The sequence below is a fragment of the Lethenteron reissneri genome, unplaced genomic scaffold (assembly GCF_015708825.2).
Source record: "Lethenteron reissneri isolate LAM-NWPU_2019-01 unplaced genomic scaffold, ASM1570882v1 scaffold_1608, whole genome shotgun sequence".
Taxonomy (NCBI): domain Eukaryota; kingdom Metazoa; phylum Chordata; class Hyperoartia; order Petromyzontiformes; family Petromyzontidae; genus Lethenteron; species Lethenteron reissneri.
Window position 1 is genome coordinate 49,763 of NW_026891342.1, and position 27,726 is coordinate 77,488.

General features: G+C 44.1%; 2 protein-coding genes across 4 annotated transcripts; one reads left to right on the top strand and one right to left on the bottom strand.

Annotated features, from left to right (window-relative positions):
- Nucleotides 1-192: 192 nt before the first annotated feature.
- On the bottom strand, nucleotides 193-19,669 carry LOC133362765 (uncharacterized). 3 transcript variants are annotated; one of them, XM_061581701.1, is made up of 8 exons: nucleotides 19,573-19,599; nucleotides 16,569-16,740; nucleotides 12,274-12,333; nucleotides 11,949-12,046; nucleotides 10,494-10,582; nucleotides 9,505-9,654; nucleotides 8,763-8,876; nucleotides 193-1,024 (listed from the first exon to the last, which is right to left on the bottom strand). In XM_061581701.1, the coding sequence occupies exons 2-8, from the start codon at nucleotides 16,703-16,705 to the stop codon at nucleotides 929-931; spliced, it is 744 nt and encodes a 247-aa protein (XP_061437685.1). In that variant the 5' UTR covers nucleotides 16,706-16,740; nucleotides 19,573-19,599; the 3' UTR covers nucleotides 193-928. The 3 variants fall into 3 exon arrangements, with proteins under 3 accessions (XP_061437685.1, XP_061437686.1, XP_061437687.1); XM_061581702.1 differs by having other exon boundaries at nucleotides 195-1,024; nucleotides 16,569-16,717; nucleotides 19,573-19,669; XM_061581703.1 differs by lacking the exon at nucleotides 193-1,024 and adding an exon at nucleotides 7,570-7,701 and having other exon boundaries at nucleotides 19,573-19,598.
- Nucleotides 17,721-27,624, top strand: LOC133362764 (zinc finger protein 664-like). Its single transcript, XM_061581700.1, has 4 exons — nucleotides 17,721-17,770; nucleotides 23,961-24,077; nucleotides 24,392-24,454; nucleotides 25,706-27,624. The coding sequence occupies exon 4, from the start codon at nucleotides 25,721-25,723 to the stop codon at nucleotides 27,053-27,055; it is 1,335 nt and encodes a 444-aa protein (XP_061437684.1). The 5' UTR covers nucleotides 17,721-17,770; nucleotides 23,961-24,077; nucleotides 24,392-24,454; nucleotides 25,706-25,720; the 3' UTR covers nucleotides 27,056-27,624.
- The last annotated feature ends 102 nt before the right edge of the window (nucleotides 27,625-27,726 follow it).

Genomic DNA, 27,726 nt, shown 5'->3' on the forward strand with positions numbered 1-27,726 from the left:
TCTAGCCGCCACGCACATAAAGGATTTATAGTGAAAAACTTTGTTTTTACGGGTTATACTTGTTGAAGCTATTAGGACGGAACCACGATTGACCTCCGACAGTGGCGATGATGTTCACAATGGGTGAAGGGGCTGAGTTGGTACCCGCGACGGGTTTCGCAAACTCACAACCTTTCCGAGTGTATTTCCTTACGTTGAATACAAAAAAAGCACGGAATTGCTTGCGATTTTAAGCGCTTTAATTTTGAGCGAACACGCAACGAACAGAAACAATGAACGTTCACTTTACAATCAAAATGCAATCAAAATGTTTTTGAGATATCAAAGATTGCATTTTCAATAAAAACTGCAGAAGAAAAATATTAAATAAATGTGGATATCTACATAAAATGATATTATAAACACACTATCCTAAAAATACAGCACCATATTTTAACACTAAAGCAGTCACTGACTCGCAACAACTTGCAATCATAAGTGACAAAGTTAATTTCGGGTAAAATCAATGAAAATGGGGTATGCCGATAGCATAAAAAATTAACCCGTAAAAACAAAGTTTTTCACTATAAATCCTTTATATGCGTGGCATCGGGGCGGCTAGAGTCCTCTCGTCCTCTTGCTTGAGATGGCTGCCACCTATGGGTCAGATGATTGTCTGCCACCATTAAACAATTGGTAATTAAATATTTAAAATTTTCCCTAAACAGTGTAAAATTTTGGAAATTTTTTTTCAGGAAAATGCATTGTCACGCACAACGAGTCTGTGTGCAAAATGTCAGCTCGATTGGATAACGGGAAGTGGGTTAAAAAACGACCGAAAGATTTGCACGGTCCTAAGCAAGCAAGCGAACTTAATATAAAGGATTTAAAATGAGATGTGATTGAGCAAATCTGAGATCAGATTTGGAATCGGCACCCTGAAATTAGTCTAGAACAGCTGCAAAAGTCCAGGCCAGAAAAACATGTTGTGTTGTTGTTGTTGACCAGTGTTAACGGCGAAAGTGTCCACCCCCCCACCTCCTCTCTGAAAATTGATGAAAAGCAGCGACTTAAAACTGAACACCCAAAACATTTGAACTGCGGTGGCTAGAAGTCTCCACCCTGGCTACCATTTCGCCAAGAACAATGGAATGTAGAACAACGTCGCTCAAAACAAACTCCGATTCTCTTTTAATCCTCCGATTCAGAAGTGGTGTCGACATCTGGACCCTCAAACCACTCAAAGGGTGAGTGTCGCCGTTTTGCAGGAAGCTTGATGGAAGGTGATACAGAGACCATCTTCCCTTCTTCTTGTTTCTTTCGGTAAAGTCACGTAGAAGGGAAGTAATAAAATAATAAAAATAAAACATAATAAAACAATTCTCACGACGTTTCGGCTACAACGCAAGCAGCCGTCTTCAGGTGAAGAATGAGACACTACCAAACTAGGAGCTTATATATAAGCTGCATTGGGGGTTGAAGAGCGCCTTAACAAAAAGAATGTGCATGTGAAGAGGGATTTAGCATATTCATGGAAAATGCGTAGGCGTTGGGCGGGGGGGTGTCAAAGTCATATTATGCCCATGCATTATGCAGGATCAGCAGCAACCAAGGGGGGTGCAGGGATTAGCAGTAACAAAGGAAAGGAATGTTAATGATATGTAGCTGCAGTTACTCAACAACCACGTAGAAAACTAAAGTATAAACTACATAAAAAAAAAAACTAAAGTATAAACTGCATCGCACCATCAGTATACTTACTATACTCTATAATAAGCTGAGTTACTAACAGCAAGTAATACATTACAATTTTACCTCGTAAAAATTCTATAATATGCTTCCATCTAAACCTTATTCTCTTACATCACACGAGCATATACCGTACTATATACTGCCATAGATAAACCCAACATTAAATTATATACTGTATTGCTGTAAACCAACCTATATCTTATACATTTAATATCACACTATGTATTATTCTACACACCCTAATGTGTATCGAAATGGTTTATTACGTCCTTCCAATGATTGCTGAGCCAGAATCCATCTTCTCGGTTAAAGTTGTCTCTGTGTTTGTATATGTGGATCGCCTCATGAACGAATCTCTCATGATAGCCAGATGGCTTGCAGAGAACCTCTGTCTTGGAGAAGTCAATATCATGTGAGCCCACTGAGTTGTAACAGTGATCTGCCACGGCTGAGGTGTTAGTCCTACCGTGTTTCAGGTCAGCTTTATGTTCACGGATGCGGTCCGAGACATGTCGTTTGGTTTCCCCAATGTAACTGCTACCACAGAGGAAACTTAGTTTGTAGACGCCAGGGTACTGTATGTCTGGAACCACATCTTTTACAGACGGTACCAGATCACGGATTTTATGTACTGTGTTGAATCGGACCTGGATCTTGTGTTTAATCAGGATTTTGGAGATCTTTTTTGTGACCCCAGCAATGTAGGGTAAGGTGATGGTCTTGAAAGGCTCCTCAACAGGATCCTTCTTGATGGTTGGAGTGATGGCTTTGCTGATTGTATAGTCGGAGTAACCATTTGCCTTAAGAGCTTGGCGTACGTGTTTGAGTTCACTGGAAATGTGTTCATGGTCGGAGATGCATTGGGCTCTATGATATAGAGTCTTGATGAGGGAATTCTTCTGAGATGGATGGTGGTGGGAATCCGGTTTTAGATAAGCATCCGTGTGGGTGGCTTTCCTGTAGACAGAGTGGCTCATTGAACCATCAGGTCTCCTTTTGATTAGGACATCCAAAAAGGGTAGCTTGCCATCATTTTCGACTTCCATGGTGAATCTGATGGCTGGGTGTATGGAATTGATGTGGTCGAGAAATTGGTCTAGAGCAGGCCGGCCATGTGGCCAGATGACAAAAGTGTCGTCTACGTACCTCTTCCATAAGGTCGGGCGTAGAGTGGCAGTCTGGATGGCGTCCGTCTCAAATTTCTCCATGAAGATGTTGGCTACAACCGGAGATAGGGGGGAGCCCATTGGGGTGCCCTCAATTTGCTTGTAGAAGGTTCCATTCCAGGTGAAGTATGTATTGGTTAAGCAGTGTCTCACCAGGGGGGGTACCTCAGCATTCAGTCCTTGATGAACCAAGTCTTCAATGATTGCGATGGTGTCAGGCACAGGTACCTTGGTGAACAAGGAAACCACATCAAAACTGACAAGCAGGTCGTCTGGGGACAGGGCAATCCCCTTGATTGTCGATACCAGGTCAGTAGAGTTTAGTACTGCAGAGGTGGTTTTTCCAGTGAAAGGCCGTAGGATTTCGGACAAAAAACGAGCCAGTTTGTAAGTGGGGGAGTTGATAGTAGAGACAATGGGACGAAGAGGTGTATCTTCTTTATGTATCTTTGGCAAGCCGTACAATCTTGGTGGTCTGGCTGCAGAAGGTTTCAAAGAGAACTGTTTGGTCTGATCAATTAATGCGGTTGAAGCAGAAATGATGTTGTTGGTTTTGGAGACGAGGCTGTTGGTGGGGTCTCTTTTTATTTGTGTATAGCTGCCATCGTTTAGTAGTTCTTGAATTTTGTTGTTGTATTCTGTTTTGTCCATGATGACAGTGGCATTGCCTTTGTCGGCTGAGAGGATGACAATGTCATCCCTCTTTTTTAATTGAGCTAATTCAAAACGCTCCTCTTTGCTGATGTTGCTAGCTGGCATCTTAGCGTTTTTGAGGGTTACAGAGATTTCGGATCTTGCTACGTCTGCAGCGATGTGACTCAAGCCCTTGAGAGCTACATCTACTCGAGCAATTATATCATTAACTGGTATGTGTCTAGGTGTGACTGCAAAGTTTAGTCCTTTAGCTAAAACGGATTTCAAACCTTCAGAAATAGGACTGTTACTGCGATTAATTACGACTTTGTTAATATCTAGCTTTTCAATGTGTGGGTCCGGTTTCTTGTTTGAGAGGCGATTGAATTTGGAAATCAAGTTGTCCTTACATTTAGTCGACATAGCGGCAGCTGAAGAGGCAGTCATTTTTTCCACATGTTCCCAATCCGATGTGGACATTGTTACACTCAAAGATAAGTGTGATTTGTAGAGTGTCTTGTCTAACTGATCTAGTTCGGTGCGCGTAAGTCTGATTTTCTCTGAGATAAGAGCTAAGCTAGTTCTAGACAGAATTCGTTTCGCATTAGAAGAAGTTACAGCAGCAGATGTTAGTGTAAATGCGTTTGGTATTACCTTAGAGTCGCGGCATCTCTTCAGAAAGGTGAGAGACTCGATTAGCTGAGCCTTCTTATCCCGGAGCTTGTTGAAGGATCTCAGAGTTATGTGGAAACCCTCCCCGTAGAGGCGGTTAAATTTCGATTTAAAGCTTTCGTGACTGCAGGGATTCATCTTCTTGTTTCTTTCGGTAAAGTCACGTAGAAGGGAAGTAATAAAATAATAAAAATAAAACATAATAAAACAATTCTCACGACGTTTCGGCTCCGTCTTCACCTGAAGACGGCTGCTTGCGTTGTAGCCGAAACGTCGTGAGAATTGTTTTATTATGTTTTATTTTTATTATTTTATTACTTCCCTTCTACGTGACTTTACCGAAAGAAACAAGAAGATGAATCCCTGCAGTCACGAAAGCTTTAAATCGAAATTTAACCGCCTCTACGGGGAGGGTTTCCACATAACTCTGAGATCCTTCAACAAGCTCCGGGATAAGAAGGCTCAGCTAATCGAGTCTCTCACCTTTCTGAAGAGATGCCGCGACTCTAAGGTAATACCAAACGCATTTACACTAACATCTGCTGCTGTAACTTCTTCTAATGCGAAACGAATTCTGTCTAGAACTAGCTTAGCTCTTATCTCAGAGAAAATCAGACTTACGCGCACCGAACTAGATCAGTTAGACAAGACACTCTACAAATCACACTTATCTTTGAGTGTAACAATGTCCACATCGGATTGGGAACATGTGGAAAAAATGACTGCCTCTTCAGCTGCCGCTATGTCGACTAAATGTAAGGACAACTTGATTTCCAAATTCAATCGCCTCTCAAACAAGAAACCGGACCCACACATTGAAAAGCTAGATATTAACAAAGTCGTAATTAATCGCAGTAACAGTCCTATTTCTGAAGGTTTGAAATCCGTTTTAGCTAAAGGACTAAACTTTGCAGTCACACCTAGACACATACCAGTTAATGATATAATTGCTCGAGTAGATGTAGCTCTCAAGGGCTTGAGTCACATCGCTGCAGACGTAGCAAGATCCGAAATCTCTGTAACCCTCAAAAACGCTAAGATGCCAGCTAGCAACATCAGCAAAGAGGAGCGTTTTGAATTAGCTCAATTAAAAAAGAGGGATGACATTGTCATCCTCTCAGCCGACAAAGGCAATGCCACTGTCATCATGGACAAAACAGAATACAACAACAAAATTCAAGAACTACTAAACGATGGCAGCTATACACAAATAAAAAGAGACCCCACCAACAGCCTCGTCTCCAAAACCAACAACATCATTTCTGCTTCAACCGCATTAATTGATCAGACCAAACAGTTCTCTTTGAAACCTTCTGCAGCCAGACCACCAAGATTGTACGGCTTGCCAAAGATACATAAAGAAGATACACCTCTTCGTCCCATTGTCTCTACTATCAACTCCCCCACTTACAAACTGGCTCGTTTTTTGTCCGAAATCCTACGGCCTTTCACTGGAAAAACCACCTCTGCAGTACTAAACTCTACTGACCTGGTATCGACAATCAAGGGGATTGCCCTGTCCCCAGACGACCTGCTTGTCAGTTTTGATGTGGTTTCCTTGTTCACCAAGGTACCTGTGCCTGACACCATCGCAATCATTGAAGACTTGGTTCATCAAGGACTGAATGCTGAGGTACCCCCCCTGGTGAGACACTGCTTAACCAATACATACTTCACCTGGAATGGAACCTTCTACAAGCAAATTGAGGGCACCCCAATGGGCTCCCCCCTATCTCCGGTTGTAGCCAACATCTTCATGGAGAAATTTGAGACGGACGCCATCCAGACTGCCACTCTACGCCCGACCTTATGGAAGAGGTACGTAGACGACACTTTTGTCATCTGGCCACATGGCCGGCCTGCTCTAGACCAATTTCTCGACCACATCAATTCCATACACCCAGCCATCAGATTCACCATGGAAGTCGAAAATGATGGCAAGCTACCCTTTTTGGATGTCCTAATCAAAAGGAGACCTGATGGTTCAATGAGCCACTCTGTCTACAGGAAAGCCACCCACACGGATGCTTATCTAAAACCGGATTCCCACCACCATCCATCTCAGAAGAATTCCCTCATCAAGACTCTATATCATAGAGCCCAATGCATCTCCGACCATGAACACATTTCCAGTGAACTCAAACACGTACGCCAAGCTCTTAAGGCAAATGGTTACTCCGACTATACAATCAGCAAAGCCATCACTCCAACCATCAAGAAGGATCCTGTTGAGGAGCCTTTCAAGACCATCACCTTACCCTACATTGCTGGGGTCACAAAAAAGATCTCCAAAATCCTGATTAAACACAAGATCCAGGTCCGATTCAACACAGTACATAAAATCCGTGATCTGGTACCGTCTGTAAAAGATGTGGTTCCAGACATACAGTACCCTGGCGTCTACAAACTAAGTTGCCTCTGTGGTAGCAGTTACATTGGGGAAACCAAACGACATGTCTCGGACCGCATCCGTGAACATAAAGCTGACCTGAAACACGGTAGGACTAACACCTCAGCCGTGGCAGATCACTGTTACAACTCAGTGGGCTCACATGATATTGACTTCTCCAAGACAGAGGTTCTCTGCAAGCCATCTGGCTATCATGAGAGATTCGTTCATGAGGCGATCCACATATACAAACACAGAGACAACTTTAACCGAGAAGATGGATTCTGGCTCAGCAATCATTGGAAGGACGTAATAAACCATTTCGATACACATTAGGGTGTGTAGAATAATACATAGTGTGATATTAAATGTATAAGATATAGGTTGGTTTACAGCAATACAGTATATAATTTAATGTTGGGTTTATCTATGGCAGTATATAGTACGGTATATGCTCGTGTGATGTAAGAGAATAAGGTTTAGATGGAAGCATATTATAGAATTTTTACGAGGTAAAATTGTAATGTATTACTTGCTGTTAGTAACTCAGCTTATTACAGAGTATAGTAAGTATACTGATGGTGCGATGCAGTTTATACTTTAGTTTTTTTATGTAGTTTATACTTTAGTTTTCTACGTGGTTGTTGAGTAACTGCAGCTACATATCATTAACATTCCTTTCCTTTGTTACTGCTAATCCCTGCACCCCCCTTGGTTGCTGCTGATCCTGCATAATGCATGGGCATAATATGACTTTGACACCCCCCCGCCCAACGCCTACGCATTTTCCATGAATATGCTAAATCCCTCTTCACATGCACATTCTTTTTGTTAAGGCGCTCTTCAACCCCCAATGCAGCTTATATATAAGCTCCTAGTTTGGTAGTGTCTCATTCTTCACCTGAAGACGGCTGCTTGCGTTGTAGCCGAAACGTCGTGAGAATTGTTTTATTATGTTTTATTTTTATTATTTTATTACTTCCCTTCTACGTGACTTTACCGAAAGAAACAAGAAGATGAATCCCTGCAGTCACGAAAGCTTTAAATCGAAACCATCTTCCCTTGTTTGATCTTTGCTGTCAACGTGGTTTTTCTTGAGATCTCAATCGCCTGTAACAAATGAACACATCGAAGACAATTGGGCATCGTCAAGAGTCTAAAGTGGTCCTCCTGCTCAAGTGAGCGTGGCTTGGTGTTCGTCTCTCGTGACGAGGTGCACGGCTCCTGCGGTGGATCGTGAGAGATGGCGATTGCGCGGGGAGGTCTTCGTCCGGAAGTGGAATGATTGTGGCCGATTAAGTCTCAACGCCACAAAAACAAGAATGTCAACGTGAAAACGAGGGCTCAAAAAATCTGACACGAACACAATATTATTGTAAACATTAAACAGCATTTACATAAGAGGGGGGGGGGAGCACTCAAAAGCTCCACACTGATAGAGTCAAGAATCCATGGCTACACTGCCATCTCCTGACCACCTCGTAGCCAAGCCTGGCAGTCCCCGGCAGTCTCCCACCGACTCAACCCTGCGTCGTGTCTGAGATCTACGTTTATCAGTGGGCTCATTGAAGATTGGTCAAAACAGTCGCCTTGAACGGGCGGGGTGACCAATCAGGTGACTGGCATTGATGCCGCTACACGCGGACTGGGAATGAGAGCAACCGCCAGAAGAAATGCAGCGAGACGCGTGGGAAAGAGAAGAAGTCACGTCACTGCAGGCAGAAGGAGCTCTGGTGGGAGTTCTACAGAGGGTGACCGCTGTACACGGCGTCTTGGAGGATGGTGGGAATACACCCGCAACTTGACCCCAGCACACACAAGCAGGCGAGCAATGAAACGGTGCGCCCATTTATAGAGAATGAGAAGATGTATTGATACTGGAGGAATGCGATGAGATATGAAGCTGTTTTTCACAGATGTCCAGTACTATTAACTTTTTATTTTTATCTTACCAGGCAAGGCCCACTAAACCATCAACTTCTCTCACAGAAGCGTCCCGGCCACAAGCGCGAGCAGCTCTACGAAGCGGCTCACCACGTGAAAGATTGTTGAAGAGCAACAATGATATTTTGGAGTAAGAGAAAAAAGTGTGTGACATCATCATCATCATCAGCATTGTTTAACCTGCCGCGCCGGGAGATCAAACGGCACTGCGAGTCTGGTGCACTCACCGTCTTGACACTCGTGACAACGACGGCAGATCTCATCTTGCCTGCTGCCCTGGCCTGTTCAGTTCGCTTGGACGGCATCACGCCCGACACACTTGCTAGCAGCTCTTCGTCGACCTAACGTATAAACGTGAATATCAATGAACACAAAATCACGCAAAGATCCTGCAATTTAAAACATTTATTCGGCCTTGCTGGAATACGAGTGCATTGTACGAGCAAATCTACATTTGCATTTTTTTTATTTTGGGAATTCAGAAACCCGTCCCTTGGTCACGGGCATGCTTTGTGAGCACTCTCCGTCTCTGGCACATTCATCCTACGTTCATTGAACAAATGCTCCAAGCTCGTCAAGATGTCTATTCCACCTTCCCACATCCAGTGGCCCTTTGATTCTGATTGATGGTGATGGAGACTCGCATTAAACTGCAGAAGTGATTTTAGTTTTTAAATTGTACATTTTTTGTTTAATGTTATTGTCAAATGAATGGCTTAGATTACAATGACATAGTTTATTAGATTACAGCAATTATTTAATTATCTGGGAAAAACTCTCCCTCCAGTTGGTCGAGCTCTGAGTTTCACAGCGCACCGCACATTAGGAGAATGCTTCTATCCAGCGTGAACATCCACACATGACCCAATCATCCCTAGCGCTCAAGCGAGCCGCTTTGTCCCTACGAGAGTGGATCGAGTCCCATTGCATCGTCCAAAGAATTTCAATCAAAGCAGTCACATTACTCACCATGAAATCCATGCTGTCCGAGCCCTCGGAGTCCGACAGATGCAAAACTTTTCGCTTTTTCTTCACGACCTCCCCCGTGGCAAGGGGCTTGAGGATGCCTCCCTTGGAAGGCGACTTGGCCACTGTCACCGGTGCGAGCAAAGGTGGAGTCTTGCAGATCGCACGGACACACAAACAGAGATCCCCCAGTTAGGCCTGCAGGCTTGCGGGAGTGCCGTGCTGATCGCAAACAACTGACGTCAGCGCTTAGCCCAGCGGGGTTTATTGAACAAGACTGACTGATGACTAAGACCCGGCAGGTAAAAACTGGTCCAGATCTTGGTAGCTTGGATGAATACTATATTCTTAGGTTTTTTCGGTAAAGTCACGTAGGTAAAAAAATTAAATTAATAAAAGTAAAATAAAGCAAAATAAAATAAAAAATCACGACGTTTCGGAAGCAACACAAGCCTCCGTCTTCAGGTGGAACCGTCACAGCCACAACAGCTGTATCAAGTAAATGAGAGATCACAAGAAATACCACAAAGACACACAGAGAGAGATGTCTGTCTGCTTGTGTGTCTGTCTATAGTTTTCTAGTTAGATTTTTGTTGCTATTTCTTTTATGCCTGATGACGATTGCTTGTGTTGCAATCGAAACGTCGTAATATGCTATTATTTAATTGGCTATTTTATCTTTAGACGTGACTTAACCGAAAGAACCAAAGAATAATTCCTGCAGTCACGAAAGCTCCAAAATTAAGATTGAATCATGTTTACATTAACCACAATACTTGCAGTCAAATGCAAAAAAAAACAATACTCTGATCATTTATGTGTTGTCCTTGAAACTGATTGGTCCACACCAGAGACAGCTTTCTTTAGAGCCCAGTCTCATATGGTGTTCATCAGTTTTGTTGCCAGAGAAAAGGGGGAAAACCCTCTCGACAAGCGAGCTCTGCGGCACCGCACTGCTCCTGACGCCGCCGTCACAAACAACGCCAACTCACCGCTTTTCCCTGCACATCTCCAATCACCGGTTGTTCCATCTCGATTCGATTCTCTAGCCGCTGACGCTGCTTCAGGACCAGCTCGTTCACTGCGAAAAGACGCGTGTGGGGAAAAAGCTGTTAAATATTAAACAACGCGAGCATCACTCTTAGGTTATTTAGGTAAAGTCAGGTAGGTAAAAAATTAACCCGTAAAAACAAAGTTTTTCACTATAAATCCTTTATATGCGTGGCGGCTAGAGTCCTCTCGTCCTCTGGCTTGAGATGGCTGCCACCTATGGGTCAGATGATTGCCTGCCACCATTAAGCAATTGGTAATTCAATATAATTAATTTTTTCCTAAAAAGTGTAAAGTTATGGAAAAAAATTTTCACTAAAAAAAATTGTCACGCACAACGAGTCTGTGTGCAAAATGTCAGCTCGATTGGATCACGGGAAGTGGGTTAAAAAACGACCGAAAGATTTGCACGGTCGTAAGCGCGCAAGCAAGCAAGCAAACTTAATATAAAGGATTTAAATAAAAAACGACCGAAAGATTTGCACGGTCGTAAGCGCGCAAGCAAGCAAGCAAGCGAACTTAATATAAAGGATTTAAAAAGGAGAGTACTGTTAAACGCTGGGGATGTCAACGCTCGGTAAAGTAGAATAGTACCTGTTAAATAAGATGGTCCAAATATGTGTCGTTAAATCTTTTTTGCATGGTTAATAACATCTTTCCCATTATTACTCAGTTTGTACCCATCATCACAGTTGAAGTTATTCTAGATTTGAAGCTTTCGTGACTGCAAGGATTCATATTCTTAGGTTTTTTTCGGTAACGTCACGTAGGTAAAAAATTAAAATTAATAAAAGTGAAATAAAAATAAAAGATTTTTATTTTATTTTTATTTTACTTTTATTAGTTGAAGTTACGTCTGTGTTTGTATATCTGGATGGCTTCGTGTAAAATTCCGTCACAGTTCCTATGATTGCTTTTTCATTGCTTTCATGGCTTTATTTTGGTGATTTCGAAAAGTGTATTGGTTTAGCCATGTTTGTGTTGTTGTAGTACAGAGTTAGACTGATGGCCTTAATCTAAGCTGTCTTGTGGTTGTTGTTGTTGTTGTTTGACTTGCATCCCACTGGGATTTTTGCACACAGCGTTGGTGTACGGTGTTTTTTCTGCAATATTTTGCTGTCTTTTCTTGGATTTTCTGTTTGTACTCAGTCACATATTCACTTTAAGATGTTTTCTTGTTCATGTTTTTGTTTTTTGTTTGTTGCAGTTGCACCCGATTCAAGAGCCGAATGGCTCACATGGCTACACCTAATACATGAAACTTGAACTTGAACAAACCTTTGATGGTAGCCAGGAGGTTTGCAGAGCATCAATCGTTGAAGGCCTGTGTTGCATTGCCGTGAAACAAAATTTGCGAAAAATGCAGGTGGATGGAAAATAAGTAAAAAACAACTCACAGAGGAAGTTTGGATATATCTGCTTTGAATTCTTAATGGCGGAACTGCACTTTGGGCAGCTATTGTTCTCCTCCAGACTCCGACGGATGCATTTGCAACTGAAACGCAGACAAAATGCAACGGCGAGTAAATTGGCAATCGCCGTTATCAGCATCATTGGAAAATTTACCAATCACCGAATATTGTCGCGCATTCGCCGGACGGTGGAAAGAAATGGAATGCAACAACAAAGTACAGTAAAACCTTGGATTGCGAGGAACTTGGTCTGCGAGTGTTTTGCAAGATGGAACAGAAGCACTTCTCCTCCGAGCAGACACGCACATACCAGAAGCTGTGGCCACACTTGGTCATGTACGGCTCTTCTATCGTGTCCAAACAGATGGGGCTGAACATGCAACAGCACAAGGGAGACGAGCAGACATTGGCAACGAAGGAAGAGTTTCCAACACAGCCCTTGTGTCGTGACATAAGAGGGAAGGGCTGCCGGGGGCTCTGGGACCCTAGGCAGATAAGCCCCTTGGCGCCAGGCACTAGGATCCCAGGCACCCCAGACACTTAAGCCCCTTGGCACCAGGCGCTAGGATCCCAGGCACCCCAGACACTTAAGCCCCTTGGCGCCAGACGCTAGGATCCCAGGCACCCCAGACACTTAAGCCCCTTGGCGCCAGGCACTAGGATCCCAGGCACCCCAGACAGTTAAGCCCCTTGGCACCAGGCACTAGGATCCCAGGCACCCCAGACACTTAAGCCCCTTGGCGCCAGACGCTAGGATCCCAGGCACCCCAGACACTTAAGCCCCTTGGCGCCAGGCACTAGGATCCCAGGCACCCCAGACAGTTAAGCCCCTTGGCACCAGGCACTAGGATCCCAGGCACCCCAGACGCTTAAGCCCCTTGGCGCCAGACGCTAGGATCCCAGGCACCCCAGACACTTAAGCCCCTTGGCGCCAGGCACTAGGATCCCAGGCACCCCAGACAGTTAAGCCCCTTGGCGCCAGGCGCTAGGATCCCAGGCACCCCAGACACTTAAGCCCCTTGGCGCCAGGCACTAGGATCCCAGGCACCCCAGACGCTTAAGCCCCTTGGTGCCAGACGCTAGGATCCCAGGCACCCCAGACACTTAAGCCCCTTGGCGCCAGGCACTAGGATCCCAGGCACCCCAGACACTTAAGCCCCTTGGCGCCAGACGCTAGGATCCCAGGCACCCCAGACACTTAAGCCCCTTGGCGCCAGGCACTAGGATCCCAGGCACCCCAGACAGTTAAGCCCCTTGGCACCAGGCACTAGGATCCCAGGCACCCCAGACGCTTAAGCCCCTTGGCGCCAGACGCTAGGATCCCAGGCACCCCAGACACTTAAGCCCCTTGGCGCCAGGCACTAGGATCCCAGGCACCCCAGACAGTTAAGCCCCTTGGCGCCAGGCGCTAGGATCCCAGGCACCCCAGACACTTAAGCCCCTTGGCGCCAGGCACTAGGATCCCAGGCACCCCAGACGCTTAAGCCCCTTGGCGCCACCAACAGGGGGGCTGTGTGCTCTGTGGGATACCTGGGGGCGCACACAACCCCACCCCTCGTTGGGGACGAGGCACAAAAGGGCAGCTCCCTGGACGATTGGGGCCAGTTGTAGCTCAAGACCCGCCAGCCAGCTTAGGACCCTGGGACGCTGTGAGGGCCAGTGGTGGGACTCTGGAACTGTGAGGGCGAGTTCCAGAACGTAGCCAGAGTAGTGTATCTAGGCTGTGTACCTAGGCTGTGTATCTAGGCTGTGTACCTAGGCTGTGTACCTAGGCTGTAACAAGAGTATCAGGACTGTTGGAGTATTGGATTGTAATAAAGAAGTTACCTCTACAAGTGTCTCCGGAACCCATTACATTTGCATCACAATGTCATGGTAATTTCAGCTCCCAATGCTGATGTACATTTGTTGATATAACTGACGCCACGTTTGCCAACATCAATCATTACATGTAGTCGCTGCCAATCATTTAAAGTAATTCCCTGCCTTCACCCATAACGCTTTAAGAAAAGATATGTTTGGATTAGTATGAAACATAATGGAACCACATCTCAATATCAATGCACTACTCTTCTCATTCAGGTGATCCAATCCATAGAAATCTTACAGCCCAACCAGTCTTCATAGATGTTCCCAAACAGCACTTTCCCCAACAAACTAAAGAGGGCTATGGTGGGAGACGTATCTTGTTTTGTGTGTGTGCACATACACAAAGACAAATATCCCCCGTATAGCCAGTACAGACTGTTGGGGCAAGTGCTGTTTGCGAGCACCTATGAAGGCCGGCACGGCACACGAGGGGGTGGGTGGCCAACACCAGTGGCGATGTTTACACACTGCACCAGGTGCTCATTTAAGGCCGAGTCGACCTAGGGGAGGCCCAGGATTGGTTCAAATAATCGTCACTGGTGTTGACCGCAAGCGGGGAATTGAACTCGGGTCGCCAGGTTCGTAGCGCAGCGTAGCGCTAACAGCTGCGCCACCGCTCCCCACCCACTACACTATACACTACTATACACTACTATACACTACACTATACACTACACTATACACTAGTGCTGTACTAGTATACTATACTATACACTACACTATACACTACTATACACTACACTATACACTACACTATACACTACACTATACACTAGTGCTGTACTAGCATACTATACTATACACTACACACTACACTATACACTACACTACTATACACTACACTATACACTAGTGCTGTACTAGTATACTACACTATACACTACACTATACACTACTATACACTACACTACACTATACACTACACTATACACTAGTGCTGTACTAGTATACTACACTATACACTACACTATACACTACACTATACACTACACTATACACTACACTATTTCAAACACATGTGCACATACAAATTGTATGGACATGTATTTGTGTGTGGGTGTGCGTGTCTAATTTAGTCTGCGAGTACGTATTTTGTATCTTGTTTTTACGCATCCGTGTAATCTCTGCGTGTCTGCACGTAATCTGCATGGTGTGTGTGTGGTCTTTGTGGCTGTGCGTGGCCGCGTTTAGTCTGCATGTGTGCGTCTCTCGTCTGTGTCCGGACGCATTAGTAAGTCACATACGCGAGTCACCTCTGGCAATCACTTGCCTGCTCACTGCAGTGTGTGTGTGCGTGTGGGCCAACAGCGATTGTAGGGAGGGGGGAGGAGGTTAGGCCTAACTTCACAGGCTATTTCGTGTTTATCACAATGGGAATTTAAAAAAATTAACCCGTAAAAACTAAGTTTTTCACTATAAATCCTTTATATGCGTGTTCAATGCGCCACAACCCAGCCCACATTGGTCTTTGAAACGGGCGGCTAGCGTCCTCTCGTCCTCTGGCTTGAGATGGCTGCCACCTATGGGTCAGATGATTGCCTGCCACCATTAAGCAATTGGTAATTTAATATTTAAAAAAATTACCTAAAAAGTGTAAAATTTTGCAAAAATTTTTTCACGAAAATAAATTGTCACGCACAACGAGTCTGTGTGCAAAATGTCAGCTCGATTAGATCACGGGAAGTGGGTTAAAAAACGACCGAAAGATTTGCACGGTCGTAAGCGCGCAAGCAAGTGAACTTAATATAAAGGATTTTAAAAAACCTTAGCTTTTTTTTCAGGTACTCTCATTTCCTGGCACACGCAAAATCATTATTAAAACGGATTTGGTAAATTTAACACAAACGAAACAGCATTTCCCCACACAAATCCGGCTTGTCGCCTGATGAAGCCAGTTGCAACTACTGGAGAAACGTCGTACTCCGATTGTAAATGTTGTGGCTTGGCTCTCCAACACACCGGTTAGTGCTGAACTAGTACACTATACACTACACTACTATACACGACACTACACTATACACTACACTATACACTAGTGCTGTACTAGTATACTACACTATACACTATACTACTATACACTATACTATACACTACACTATACACTAGTGCTGTACAAGTATACTACACTATACACTACACTACTATACACTATACTATACACTACACTATACACTACACTACTATACACTATACTATACACTACACTACACACTATACACTACACTATACACTAGTGCTGTACTATTATACTACACTACACTATACACTACTACACACTACACTACTATATACTACACTATACACTACACTATACACTACTATACACTACACTATACACTACTATATACACTACACACTACACTATACACTACTCTATACACTAGCACTATACTATTATACTACACTACACACTACACTACTATACACTACACTACTATACACTACACTATACACTACACTATACACTACACTACACACTACTACACACTACACTATACATTACACTACTATACACTACACTATACACTACTACACACTGCACTACACACTACACTATACACTACACTACACACTACTATACACTACACTATACACTACTACACACTGCACTACACACTACACTTAAATCAGTGAAACCTGAACCAGCCCCCCCCCCGACTAAGTGGTCCCCAACACGCGGCGGCGGCGGCGAGCGGCGTGGTCACGTGGGGACCAACAGCCGCGCACTGAACCCACCACGCCCAGTCGCTCTCCTCGACGAGCCCGCGGCGGGAGGGCGCCTGCGGCCTACTGCGCTGGCCGCCTCGAGGCGCGCCTCTCCCGGCAGCCCCGCTAGGCGAGCCCGAGGCTTCGGCCCAAGAGCAGGCCGACATCGCCGGGGGAGTCTGTGAGAGAGGCACGCGAGACGCTGGTGATGACGACGACAACAGTGACACGTTGTTTGTTGTTGTCATTCAAACGTCGTGAAGGAGGAAATAGAGAAACGTCGACACCACGGGGCCCTGGCCCGGATCTCCCCCACACACACACAGTGCGCTAACCACTGCACCACCACTCACTCACACACGGTGCGCTAACCACTGCACCACCACTCATTCACACACAGTGCGCTAACCACTGGACCACCACTCCCCACTCACACCACGCGACAGCCGAAGTCACGTGCAGAGAAAATCGATTCAAGGTCAAATAATAAACTCGGATCGATTCCTATTGGGATAACAAGTGAATCGATTGTGGTCAAAAATGGAGCCGATGGAATCGATCCCTAGTGGGACTGCATTGGAATTGACAGTGGTGGTGAGTGCAAGATGGAATCGAATACATTTTCGATTACGTGGGAATCGATTATGGTGATTTGTTCTAATGAAATGGATTCACATTAGGATAACGTAGGAATCGATGTAGCTAGTGATTAGAGCGGATAGAATCGATTCCTATTGGGATACCATGCGAATCGATTGTGATAGAAACGGTGAGCGGTTTGAATCGATTCCTATTGAGATAACATTGTAGTCTATGGGTCTCTGTGTTGTGAGTCTGTCTATGGATCAACCTTCATCATCACCACCCAATATCACCCCCCCACTACCCCCCCCCCACGCACCCATTTTTATTATTTTATTATTTACCTTCTACGTGACTTTACCGAAAGAACCAAGAAGAAGAAAATAAATCTATATATATAAAATCGCAAATCTGTCTGTCTGTGTGTGTGTCTGTGTGTGTCTGTGTGTGTCTGTGTGTGTGTCTGTGTGTGTGTCGCCGGACCATACGCAGTTTCATTGGCCGAAATGTGAGGGATTTGCGAGACGCGATTGGTCCGTTTGGTTTTCCACGACGGTTGCCCCTGGCAACGGGTAGCGACGCATTCGCCGCGGGGTGGACGCCATTTTTAATTCCCGTTAAAAATATGCGCATTAACACGCGACTCTGAGGTAAATTCATCAAAGTTTCACGTCCTCTTCACTCCCCCCTCACCCCAATGTGTGCAATTACTATTATAGGGTCGGTAGATAATAAAATTATAGCGATTAGACAGTATTATTGTAGCGCGGGGGGGGGTAGCAGCCCATCTGTGTATATATGTAAGGTTATTAAGAAATATATTTTTCACCCGGGCAACGCCGGGTACTTATGCTAGTAAAATATAATAAAATACAAAAAAATAAATTAACAAATAAATAAATAATACCCCCGTTGACAGGAAGAGGGAAAAAAATCCCCTCCCCCACAATTTGGCGCCCTTTGCACGACGCGACCCGGTGAGCAGCTCAGTTCTAACGGCGTGAACACGCGGGGCGCATCGTGGGTGATCACCACCAACAACAACATCAACAACAACATCATCAACAACATTAACTACATCATCAACAACATCATCATCAACAACATTATCATCATCAACATTATCATCATCAACAACATCATCATCAACATCATCATCATCAACAACATCATCACCATCAACATCATCAACATCACCATCACCACCATCATCACCACCATCATCACCACCATCATCACCACCAACAACAACATCATCAACATCATCAACAACATCAACAACATTAACGACATCATCAACAACATCATCAACAACACCACCATCACCACCACCATCATCATCACCATCATCACCATCATCACCACCACCACCACCACCATCATCACCATCATCACCACCATCACCACCATCATCACCATCATCACCACCATCACCACCATCATCACCACCATCACCACCATCATCACCATCATCACCACCATCACCACCACCATCACCACCACCATCACCACCACCACCATCACCACCATCACCACCACCACCATCACCACCATCACCACCATCACCACCATCACCACCACCATCACCACCATCATCACCACCATCACCACCATCACCACCACCATCACCACCATCACCACCATCATCACCACCATCACCACCATCACCACCATCATCACCACCATCACCACCATCATCACCACCATCACCACCATCACCACCACCATCACCACCATCACCACCATCACCACCACCATCACCACCATCACCACCATCACCACCATCACCACCACCATCATCACCATCATCACCACCATCACCACCATCATCACCACCATCACCACCATCATCACCATCATCACCACCATCACCACCATCATCACCACCATCACCACCATCATCACCATCATCACCACCATCACCACCACCATCACCACCACCATCACCACCACCACCATCACCACCATCACCACCACCACCATCACCACCATCACCACCATCACCACCATCACCACCACCATCACCACCATCATCACCACCATCACCACCATCACCACCACCATCACCACCATCACCACCATCATCACCACCATCACCACCATCACCACCATCATCACCACCATCACCACCATCATCACCACCATCACCACCATCACCACCACCATCACCACCATCACCACCATCACCACCACCATCACCACCATCACCACCATCACCACCATCACCACCACCATCATCACCATCATCACCACCATCACCACCATCATCACCACCATCACCACCATCATCACCATCATCACCACCACCATCACCATCATCATCACCATCATCACCACCATCACCACCATCACCACCACCATCACCACCACCATCACCACCATCACCACCACCATCACCACCACCATCACCACCATCACCACCACCATCACCACCACCATCACCACCACTCGCCTTCTCTCTGTGTCTCTCTCGCTCCGCACCTCAATCCGCTCCCTCCACTCGCCCTCACACCAACAAACTCCCCCCCCCCCCCACACGTAGCCACGTGACTGCCCCTCCCCCCATCACGTGACTGCCCCTCCCCCATCACGTGACTGGCCCTCCCCCCCATCACCTGACCCCCCCATCTACCCCCCCCCATCCCTCCACTACCCCCCTCCCCCCCCACAGGCTGAGAGTGACGCGTTACAGGAATAGCGAGTCTGTAGATTGATAACGTTTCGTTTTAAAATAAACTGTGTAACAGAATGAGCATGAAAAGTACAAATATCGCCAAACGGACGATACGATTCGCTTGGGCCCCGTTCCGTACGACATTGTGACATCATCGCGGCGATCATCATCATCATCTGGGACGACTTTGCATCAAAGTAAGAACCCGCATCTTAGAGACGGGCTCGATATAAACATTTTTGTTGTTCAATAAGCGAGCGCTCTACCATCCGAGCTGATTACTGCAGGAATTAAAGAGTTTAATAATTATTTTTTATAATCAAATCTATTTTCTTCCCACGTGATTTTACCGAAATCTCGCTCCCTCCTCGTGTCTGGGGCAGCAGCTGAGATGGGGGCGCTGCTCGTTCAGCGCGCGGGAGCTCGCGGGTTCGATCCCCGCATCCTCCACGCAAACAATAGTTTTCAAAAAGGAAACTCCGTTTTTACATTCACGAGCAGAGACCCCGTTGTTGCGCTGAAGGTGATGAACGTGTTTCACTGCGACAACAACAAGCCGCCAAGACGCTTCCTCGGGGTGCAGCTCTCAGCTGGCGCCTCTCGCGTTCTCACGAGCGCCGCCTGCCGCCCAGAGGCGGGAGTCTTCAGCGCAGCGAGCAACTCGCGCCGCACTTTTACATCAACTAAGATGCGGGTTTATTAAACTGCAAATCCTAATCAAAAATCGAGGGCGACGAGACGTCAAGCTGGTTCACCAATGTGAACATGTCACCAACAATAACGCTGGCGCGTTACATTTAAAATTTGATTTAAAAAAAAGATTCCTCGTGGAGGATGCGGGAATCGAACTTAACATCGAAGAGTTCAGTGCGTTTAGTGGCGTGCTCACGCTATCAACGACACTAAACTCTTGGTAGCATCTCGAGGGTCCTAGTGTAGTTACTAGTGTGCCAGTTGTGTGTGTTAGCGAGCTCTGTGTTCATTGTATTACGTTTTATTTTTATTATTAAACGTAATAAAAAATAAAAATGTATAAAAAATTAATTAATTATAAATTTATTAATTATTTTTTAAAAATAATAATTTTATTATGTTTTATTTTGATTTATTTTGTTTTATTTTTGTATTATTTCCATTCTACGTAATAAAAATAAAACATAATAAAATAATTATTTTATTATGTTTTAATGTTATTATAAAACATAATAAAAGAATTAATTTATTACGTATAATACAATAATTATTATAATAAAATAATGTTTTTATTATATTTTATTTTTATTATAATAAAAATAGTAAATTAATTATTTTGTTATGTTTTCTTTTGATTATTTTATTATTTCCATTCTACGTAATAAAAATAAAACATAATAAAATAATTATTTTAGTACGTATAATAAAAAAAATACTTTATTATGCTTTATTTTGATTTTTTTTATTTCCATTCTACGTAATAAAAATGAAATATAATAAAATCATTTTGCTAGTATGTATAATAAAATTATTATTTTATAATGTTTTATTTTGATTTTTGTATTATTTCCATTCTACGTAATAAAAATAAAACAATAAAAAAATTATGTTAGTATGTATAACAAAATAATTATGTTCAGTATAATTAGTAGCATGCTCACGCTACCAACTACGCTGATCACTCCGTAGCATCGCGAGGGTCCTAGTGAAGTTGGTAGCGTGCAAGTTGTGTGTGTTAGCGAGCTCTGTGTTGAATAAATGTCAAAAATAATATTCGCCTGTGGAGGATGCGGGCATCGAACTCGCCACCTCTCTCAAGGTCCCCTCGAAGGATGTGAGAGTCACGTGGGGTCTGTGGTGCAATGGATAGCGCGGCTGCCTGCGGATAAGACGGTTGTAGGTTCGATTCCTGCCAGGCTCGATATGTATATTGTTTATAGGTATTTTTTATTTCTCGTCACATCTCTAACGTCTTAAAGGGGCTTTAAAACAGCAAAATTGAGGGCGACGAGACGTCAAGCTGGTTCACCAATGTGAACATGTCACCAACAATAACGATGGATGTTACATTTATAATTTGATTTTTTAAAAATCCTCGTGGAGGAGGCTGGCATCGATCCGGCGACCTAAAGATCGGAGAACTCAACGTACTTAGTGGCGTGCTCACACTACCAGGTACGCTGATGTCTCCGTAGCATCGAGAGGGTCCTAGTCTCGTTGGTAGCGTGCAAGCTGTGTGTGTCATCTTCTTGGTTCTTTCGGTAAAGTCACGTAGAATGGAAATAATAAAAATAAAAATAAAACATAATAAAATAATTATTTTATTATACATAATAAATAATTATACATAATACATAATAAAATAATAAAATAATTATTTTATTATGTATAATGATTATTTTATTATGTATAATAATTATTTTATTATGCATAATATAATAATTATTTTATTATGTTTTATTTTTATTATTGGCTCAGATGGTAGCGCGCTCGAGAAAAGAGAAGTGAACACATCTCAAATGCACGTCCAGTACAAGGATAGACGGTGTGAAATGTCTTACTAACAACACAGAGCTCGCTAACACACACAACTGACACGCTAGTCACTACACTAGGACCCTCGCGATGCTACGAAGAGTTGAGTGTAGTTGGTAGCGTGAGCACGCCACTAAAACACTAAACTCTTCGATGTTTAGATCGCCGGATCGATTCCTGCATCATCCACGAGGAATATTTTTTTAAATCAATTGTTTAATGTAACGTCCATCGTTCACATTGGTGAACCAGCTTGACCTCTTGTCGTCCTCGATGTTGCTGTTTTGAAGCCCCTGTTAAGACGTTAGAGATGTGACAACAACAACAACCACAAGACAACTTAGATTAAGGCCATCAGTCTAACTCTGTACTACAACAAACATGGCTAAACCAATACACTTTTCGAAATCACCAAAATAAAGCCATGAAAGCAAAAATGTCGATCAACAATGTTTCTTTTAATAAACAGCAAATCCCAATCAAGCGGTCAGTGCCTTGCCCAATGGACTCATTAATGTGTAACGTTTTCTATTTGAATAAATGTAAAATAAGAACAACCCGTAAAAACAAAGTTTTTCACTCTAAATCCTTTATATGCGTGGCGGCTAGAGTCCTCTCGTCCTCTGGCTTGAGATGGCTGCCACCTATGGGTCAGATGATTGCATTGCACCATTAAGCAATTGGTAATAAAATATTTTATTTGTTTTCCCTAAACAGTGTAAAATTTTTGACATTTTTTTTTCACGAACATTAATTGTCTCGCACAACGAGTCTGTGTGCAAAATGTCAGCTCGATTGGATCACGGGAAGTGGGTTAAAAAACGAGCGAAAGATTTGCACGGTCCTAAGCAAGCAAGCGAACTTAATATAAAGGATTTAAGAATATATTCGCCTGTGGAGGACGCGGGGATCGATCCCGCGACCTCTCGCATGGGAAGCGAGACTGCGCCACTCGCCCAGCGCGTGAAGGTGTCACGCGCTGGGCTCCTACACGGTGACGTTTAGCCACATCCATGATGAGTTCCAGATTTGAAGCTTTCGTGACTGCAATGATTCATATTCTTAGGCTTTTTCGGTAAAGTCACTTATTAAATTGTAGATTTGAAGCTTTCGTGACTGCAATGATTCATACTCTTAGGCTCTTTTCGGTAAAGTCGTTTATTAAATTGTGGATTTGAAGCTTTCGTGACTGCAATGATTCATACTCTTAAGCTTTTTCGGAAAAAGTCGCTTATTAAATTGTAGATTTGAAGCTTTCGTGACTGCAATGATTCATACTCTAAGGCTTTTTCGGTAAAGTCACTTATTAAATTGTAGATTTGAAGCTTTCGTGACTGCAATGATTCATACTCTTAGGCTTTTTCGGTAAAGTCACTTATTAAATTGTAGATTTGAAGCTTTCGTGACTGCAATGATTCATACTCTTAGGCTGTTTCGGTCAAGTCACTTATTAAATTGTAGATTTGAAGCTTTCGTGACTGCAATGATTCATACTCTTAGGCTTTTTCGGTCAAGTCGCTTATTAAATTGTGGATTTGAAGCTTTCGTGACTGCAATGATTCATACTCTTAGTTTTTTTCGGTAAAGTCATTTATTAAAGCAAAAAACCCACGACGTTTCGATCGCCACACATTAACATAATATATTAATGACGTCAGTTAGAGTCGCCACTCGTTGTGGGAGGGGCTGTTGCTGGTACCCCGGGAGTGACGTCATGTCACCTGCTGCCGCGTGACGTCACAGGCTGCAGCTTCGCGCGTGCAGTGAAATCCGAGGTGAGAAATTCTCATCGTTGTGGTTGTTGTTGTTGTGGTTGTTGTTGTTGTTGTGGTTGTTGTTGTTTACCAAGGTAGAGCCTCGCTCTCTCTCTCTCGTAGGGATGTCACTAGAGCAGCTTGTGAATCGATGTCCAAGTTGGAACTTTACAACGCGGGGCCTAGACACGCGGGGCCTTGCCTCCTGCCCTCGCCTGGTCGCGTTTGCTTTAATTCCCTCCCTTAAGTTTCATTTGTCTTCACGCGGCTCGCTACTTTGTCACTTTGGTTTATTGTAGATATTAACGCAGTTTTTTTTTTCGTTTTTTTACCAGCCCAAGCCCGCCTGAGCTGCTGTACCGCTCTTGTTTACAGAAGCTACCTGCCCACAACACAAGGTGGGTGGGGTTTTGTCAACGCGTGTGTCAATGTTTTGACTTAAAACTTTCGTAACTGCAACAATTCATATTCTTGGTTCTTTCGGTAAAGTCACGGAGATAGAAAATAAAATAACAGATCCAAATTTTTAATTAAATAAAAATTTGGAAATAAAACAAAAAAACCCACGACGTTTTGACCGCAACACAAGTGGTCTTTGTTTATTTCCATGATCTGTTATTTGTATTTGCTATCTACGTGACTTTAGAACCAAGACTACGTGTGTCAATGTCTGTCAAACACGCTGAGCGCGTGCTCATGTTGACTCTAAATGTGGAGGAGACAACCCCTGCTGCTGTTAACCATGGCAGTGTGTGTGTGCCAGAGTCAAGTCTGTTCACTCTGTTGAACACGCACGTTATATCAAAACAATATCATATCTTCTGGATTCTTTCGGTAAAGTCACGTAGAAGGGAAATAATAAAATAATACAAATAAAACATTAAATAATTCTCACGACGTTTCGGCCACAACGCAAGCAGCCGTCCTCAGGTGAAAACCAGGTCTGACAGACCTGGTTTTCTGACAGACCTGGTTTTTACCTGAGGACGGCTGCTTGCGTTGTGGCCGAAACGTCGTGAGAATTATTTTATTATGTTTTATTTTTTATTATTTTATTACTTCCCTTCTACGTGACTTTACCGACAGAACCAAGAAGATCTATTAACTCTATTGAACACGGAGGTTATATCACAACAATAGTTTGTTTTTGGTTTCCTCTGGAACTCTTTATAAGAATGGAAAAGTCAAGAAGTTGACACAGCACACACGTGCAGCAGCTGAAGTCAGATCTGCTCATCTCAGCATTCAGGACATCGTGAGCCTGGCTGGCTTCACACCTCTAAGTTGCGATTGAACATTAATTTATGCATTTCTGCATAACACAAATAGTATTATTTTCAACACCCTTTGCTATGTCAGCTGAATTTAGCTTTCAAAATATTCCTTTTGTAGCCAGACAGCCGATATTGTGTGCTCGGAGTTTTGGGTTAACATTCATTTTGAAGATACAAGGGCTTCCAGGCATGTTTGTGACCATTCACCCTCTCATTGTGTGCCATAACAGCCCGTGTGATGAATTTGGTGAACTTTTTCACTACATCATGAATATATGAATAAGTATAGACGTGTAAGTCACGTGTGACTGTGTATATGCATTACTCTGTGTCTGACGTGTAGGTGGTGTGGATATAATTTTTTTCTGTCTGCAGCTGTCGCTTGGTCTGATGGAGCAAAGGCACTCAGCACAGCTCGGTACGGCAAGGCAACAATGCGACCAGCGTGGATACAGCACGGAGCGGACTGGAAATTTGACACAGCACCAGAGAACACACACAGGAGAGAAACCCTTCAAGTGCACTGTGTGTGGGAAGGCATTTGCATGGCAATCTGCTCTTAAAAGACACCAGAGAACACACACGGGAGAGAAACCCTTCAAGTGCAGTGTGTGTGACGAGGTATTTGCACAGTCATATAATCTTAAGACACACCAGATAACACACACGGGAGAGAAAGCTTTCAAGTGCACTGTGTGTGGGAAGGCGTTTGCACATTCATCTGTTCTTAAAAGACACCAGAGAACACACACGGGAGAGAAACCCTTCAAGTGTACTCTGTGTGGGAAGGTGTTTTCTGTTTTACATCATCTCGTAATACACCAGAGAACACACACGGGAGAGAAACCCTTCAAGTGCAGTGTGTGTGGGAAGGCATTTGCACAGTCATCTACTCTTGTAACACACCAGAGAACACACACAGGAGAGAAACCCTTCAAGTGCAGTGTCTGTGGGAAGGCGTTTGCAGAGTCATCTTCTCTTGTAAAACACCAGAGAACACACACGGGAGAGAAACCCTTCAAGTGCAGTGTGTGTGGGAAGGCATTTGCACAGTCATCTGCTCTTGTAACACACAAGAGAACACACACGGGAGAGAAACCCTTCAAGTGCAGTGTGTGTGGGAAGGCGTTTGCAGAGTCATCTTCTCTTGTAAAACACCAGAGAACACACACGGGAGAGAAACCCTTCAAGTGCAGTGTGTGTGGGAAGGCATTTGCACAGTCATCTTCTCTTGTAAAACACCAGAGAACACACACGGGAGAGAAACCCTTCAGGTGCACTCCATTTGGGAAGGCATTTGCATGTTCACCAAATTTTCATGTACACCAGAGATCACGCAAGCATCAGAAGGTCCACCAGGAGTGGAGTCTGAAATCAGCTTGTGCAAGTCAAAGTGCTGCAATGAGCCCATCTGTCATCAAACAAGAACTGGAAGAAAATCCCAGCTTGGACACTTTTAAAGGTAACGAGGTGAAATATGAAGAGGTGAAGGTGAAATGTGAAGAAGTGATGGTGAAGAGCGAAGAAGTGAAGGTAAAATGTGAAGATGAAGATTCAACTCCAAAATGTGACCTTCACATCGATGGAGGCAACGTGAAGCAGGAGGAGAATTCTGACTGTGAGGCAGAGCGAGGCAACTCCCAGCAGCAGTTTGTGGAAGTGGAGGTGTGGGTGGACTTCCTCCGAGACAATACAAAGTCAAATGGAGACCCGGTAGATGTATAAGCCAGTGACGATGCCGCTCCAATAGATGCACCCTTGTCACAGGCCTTTAATGACAAGAATGTGAAGTTGAACACCCAATTCCTAGATTCAACCTGCAGGGTAAGAGCGGCCAGTCTTTGTGGACCTGTGTGTTGGGTAGATCTCTAACCAGGAGCGAGAGCCAATAAGCTCCCAAGCATTCACTCTGTTCTCATCATAATTGCATTTATATGGTGCTTGCTTAATCGCCTCTGCAACTCTGAGTTTTGCATCGTATCTCGTCTCAAACACTCGAAACATCCCCAAGTGGCAGCTGCCCCTGTGTGGCACAAGGTGGTGGCCCTGCACCGTCCTGCGTGTGGACAAGAGCCTGTCTGGGGGGCGATGGTTGATGTGGCATCTCAGTTGTGGAGTTTGTAGGTAATGTTTAGAATTTGCTACATTTTTACCCAGATGCCAGCATGCAATGGCCGACTCGTTTTGAATGGTGCATTAGTATGTTGTACATACACTGTTAAGCAGACGGTGCGTATTTTTTAAATTAGCTTCTTGTTAATAGGATGTAAACTAATAAAGCATATTTCAGTGCAGTCATTCAATTTTGTTCTTATGCCTGTCAATAATTTAGACTGAATACTTGTCTGATGGTGTGCGTACATGTAACCTTTTGTCTATAAGGGTCAAACATTGAA

What these genes read in the sequence shown, in the direction of transcription:
- LOC133362765 (XM_061581701.1), bottom strand. Translation starts at nt 16,705, where the DNA reads ATGTCGGCCTGCTCTTGGGCCGAAGCCTCGGGCTCGCCTAGCGGGGCT. An exon ending in GATATATCCAAACTTCCTCT is followed by an intron (nt 10,583 to 11,948) that starts GTGAGTTGTTTT and finishes GTCTTTTCGCAG; the next exon opens with TGAACGAGCTGGTCCTGAAG. An exon ending in CGGACAGCATGGATTTCATG is followed by an intron (nt 8,877 to 9,504) that starts GTGAGTAATGTG and finishes TTTATACGTTAG; the next exon opens with GTCGACGAAGAGCTGCTAGC.
- LOC133362764 (XM_061581700.1), top strand. Translation starts at nt 25,721, where the DNA reads ATGGAGCAAAGGCACTCAGCACAGCTCGGTACGGCAAGGCAACAATGC.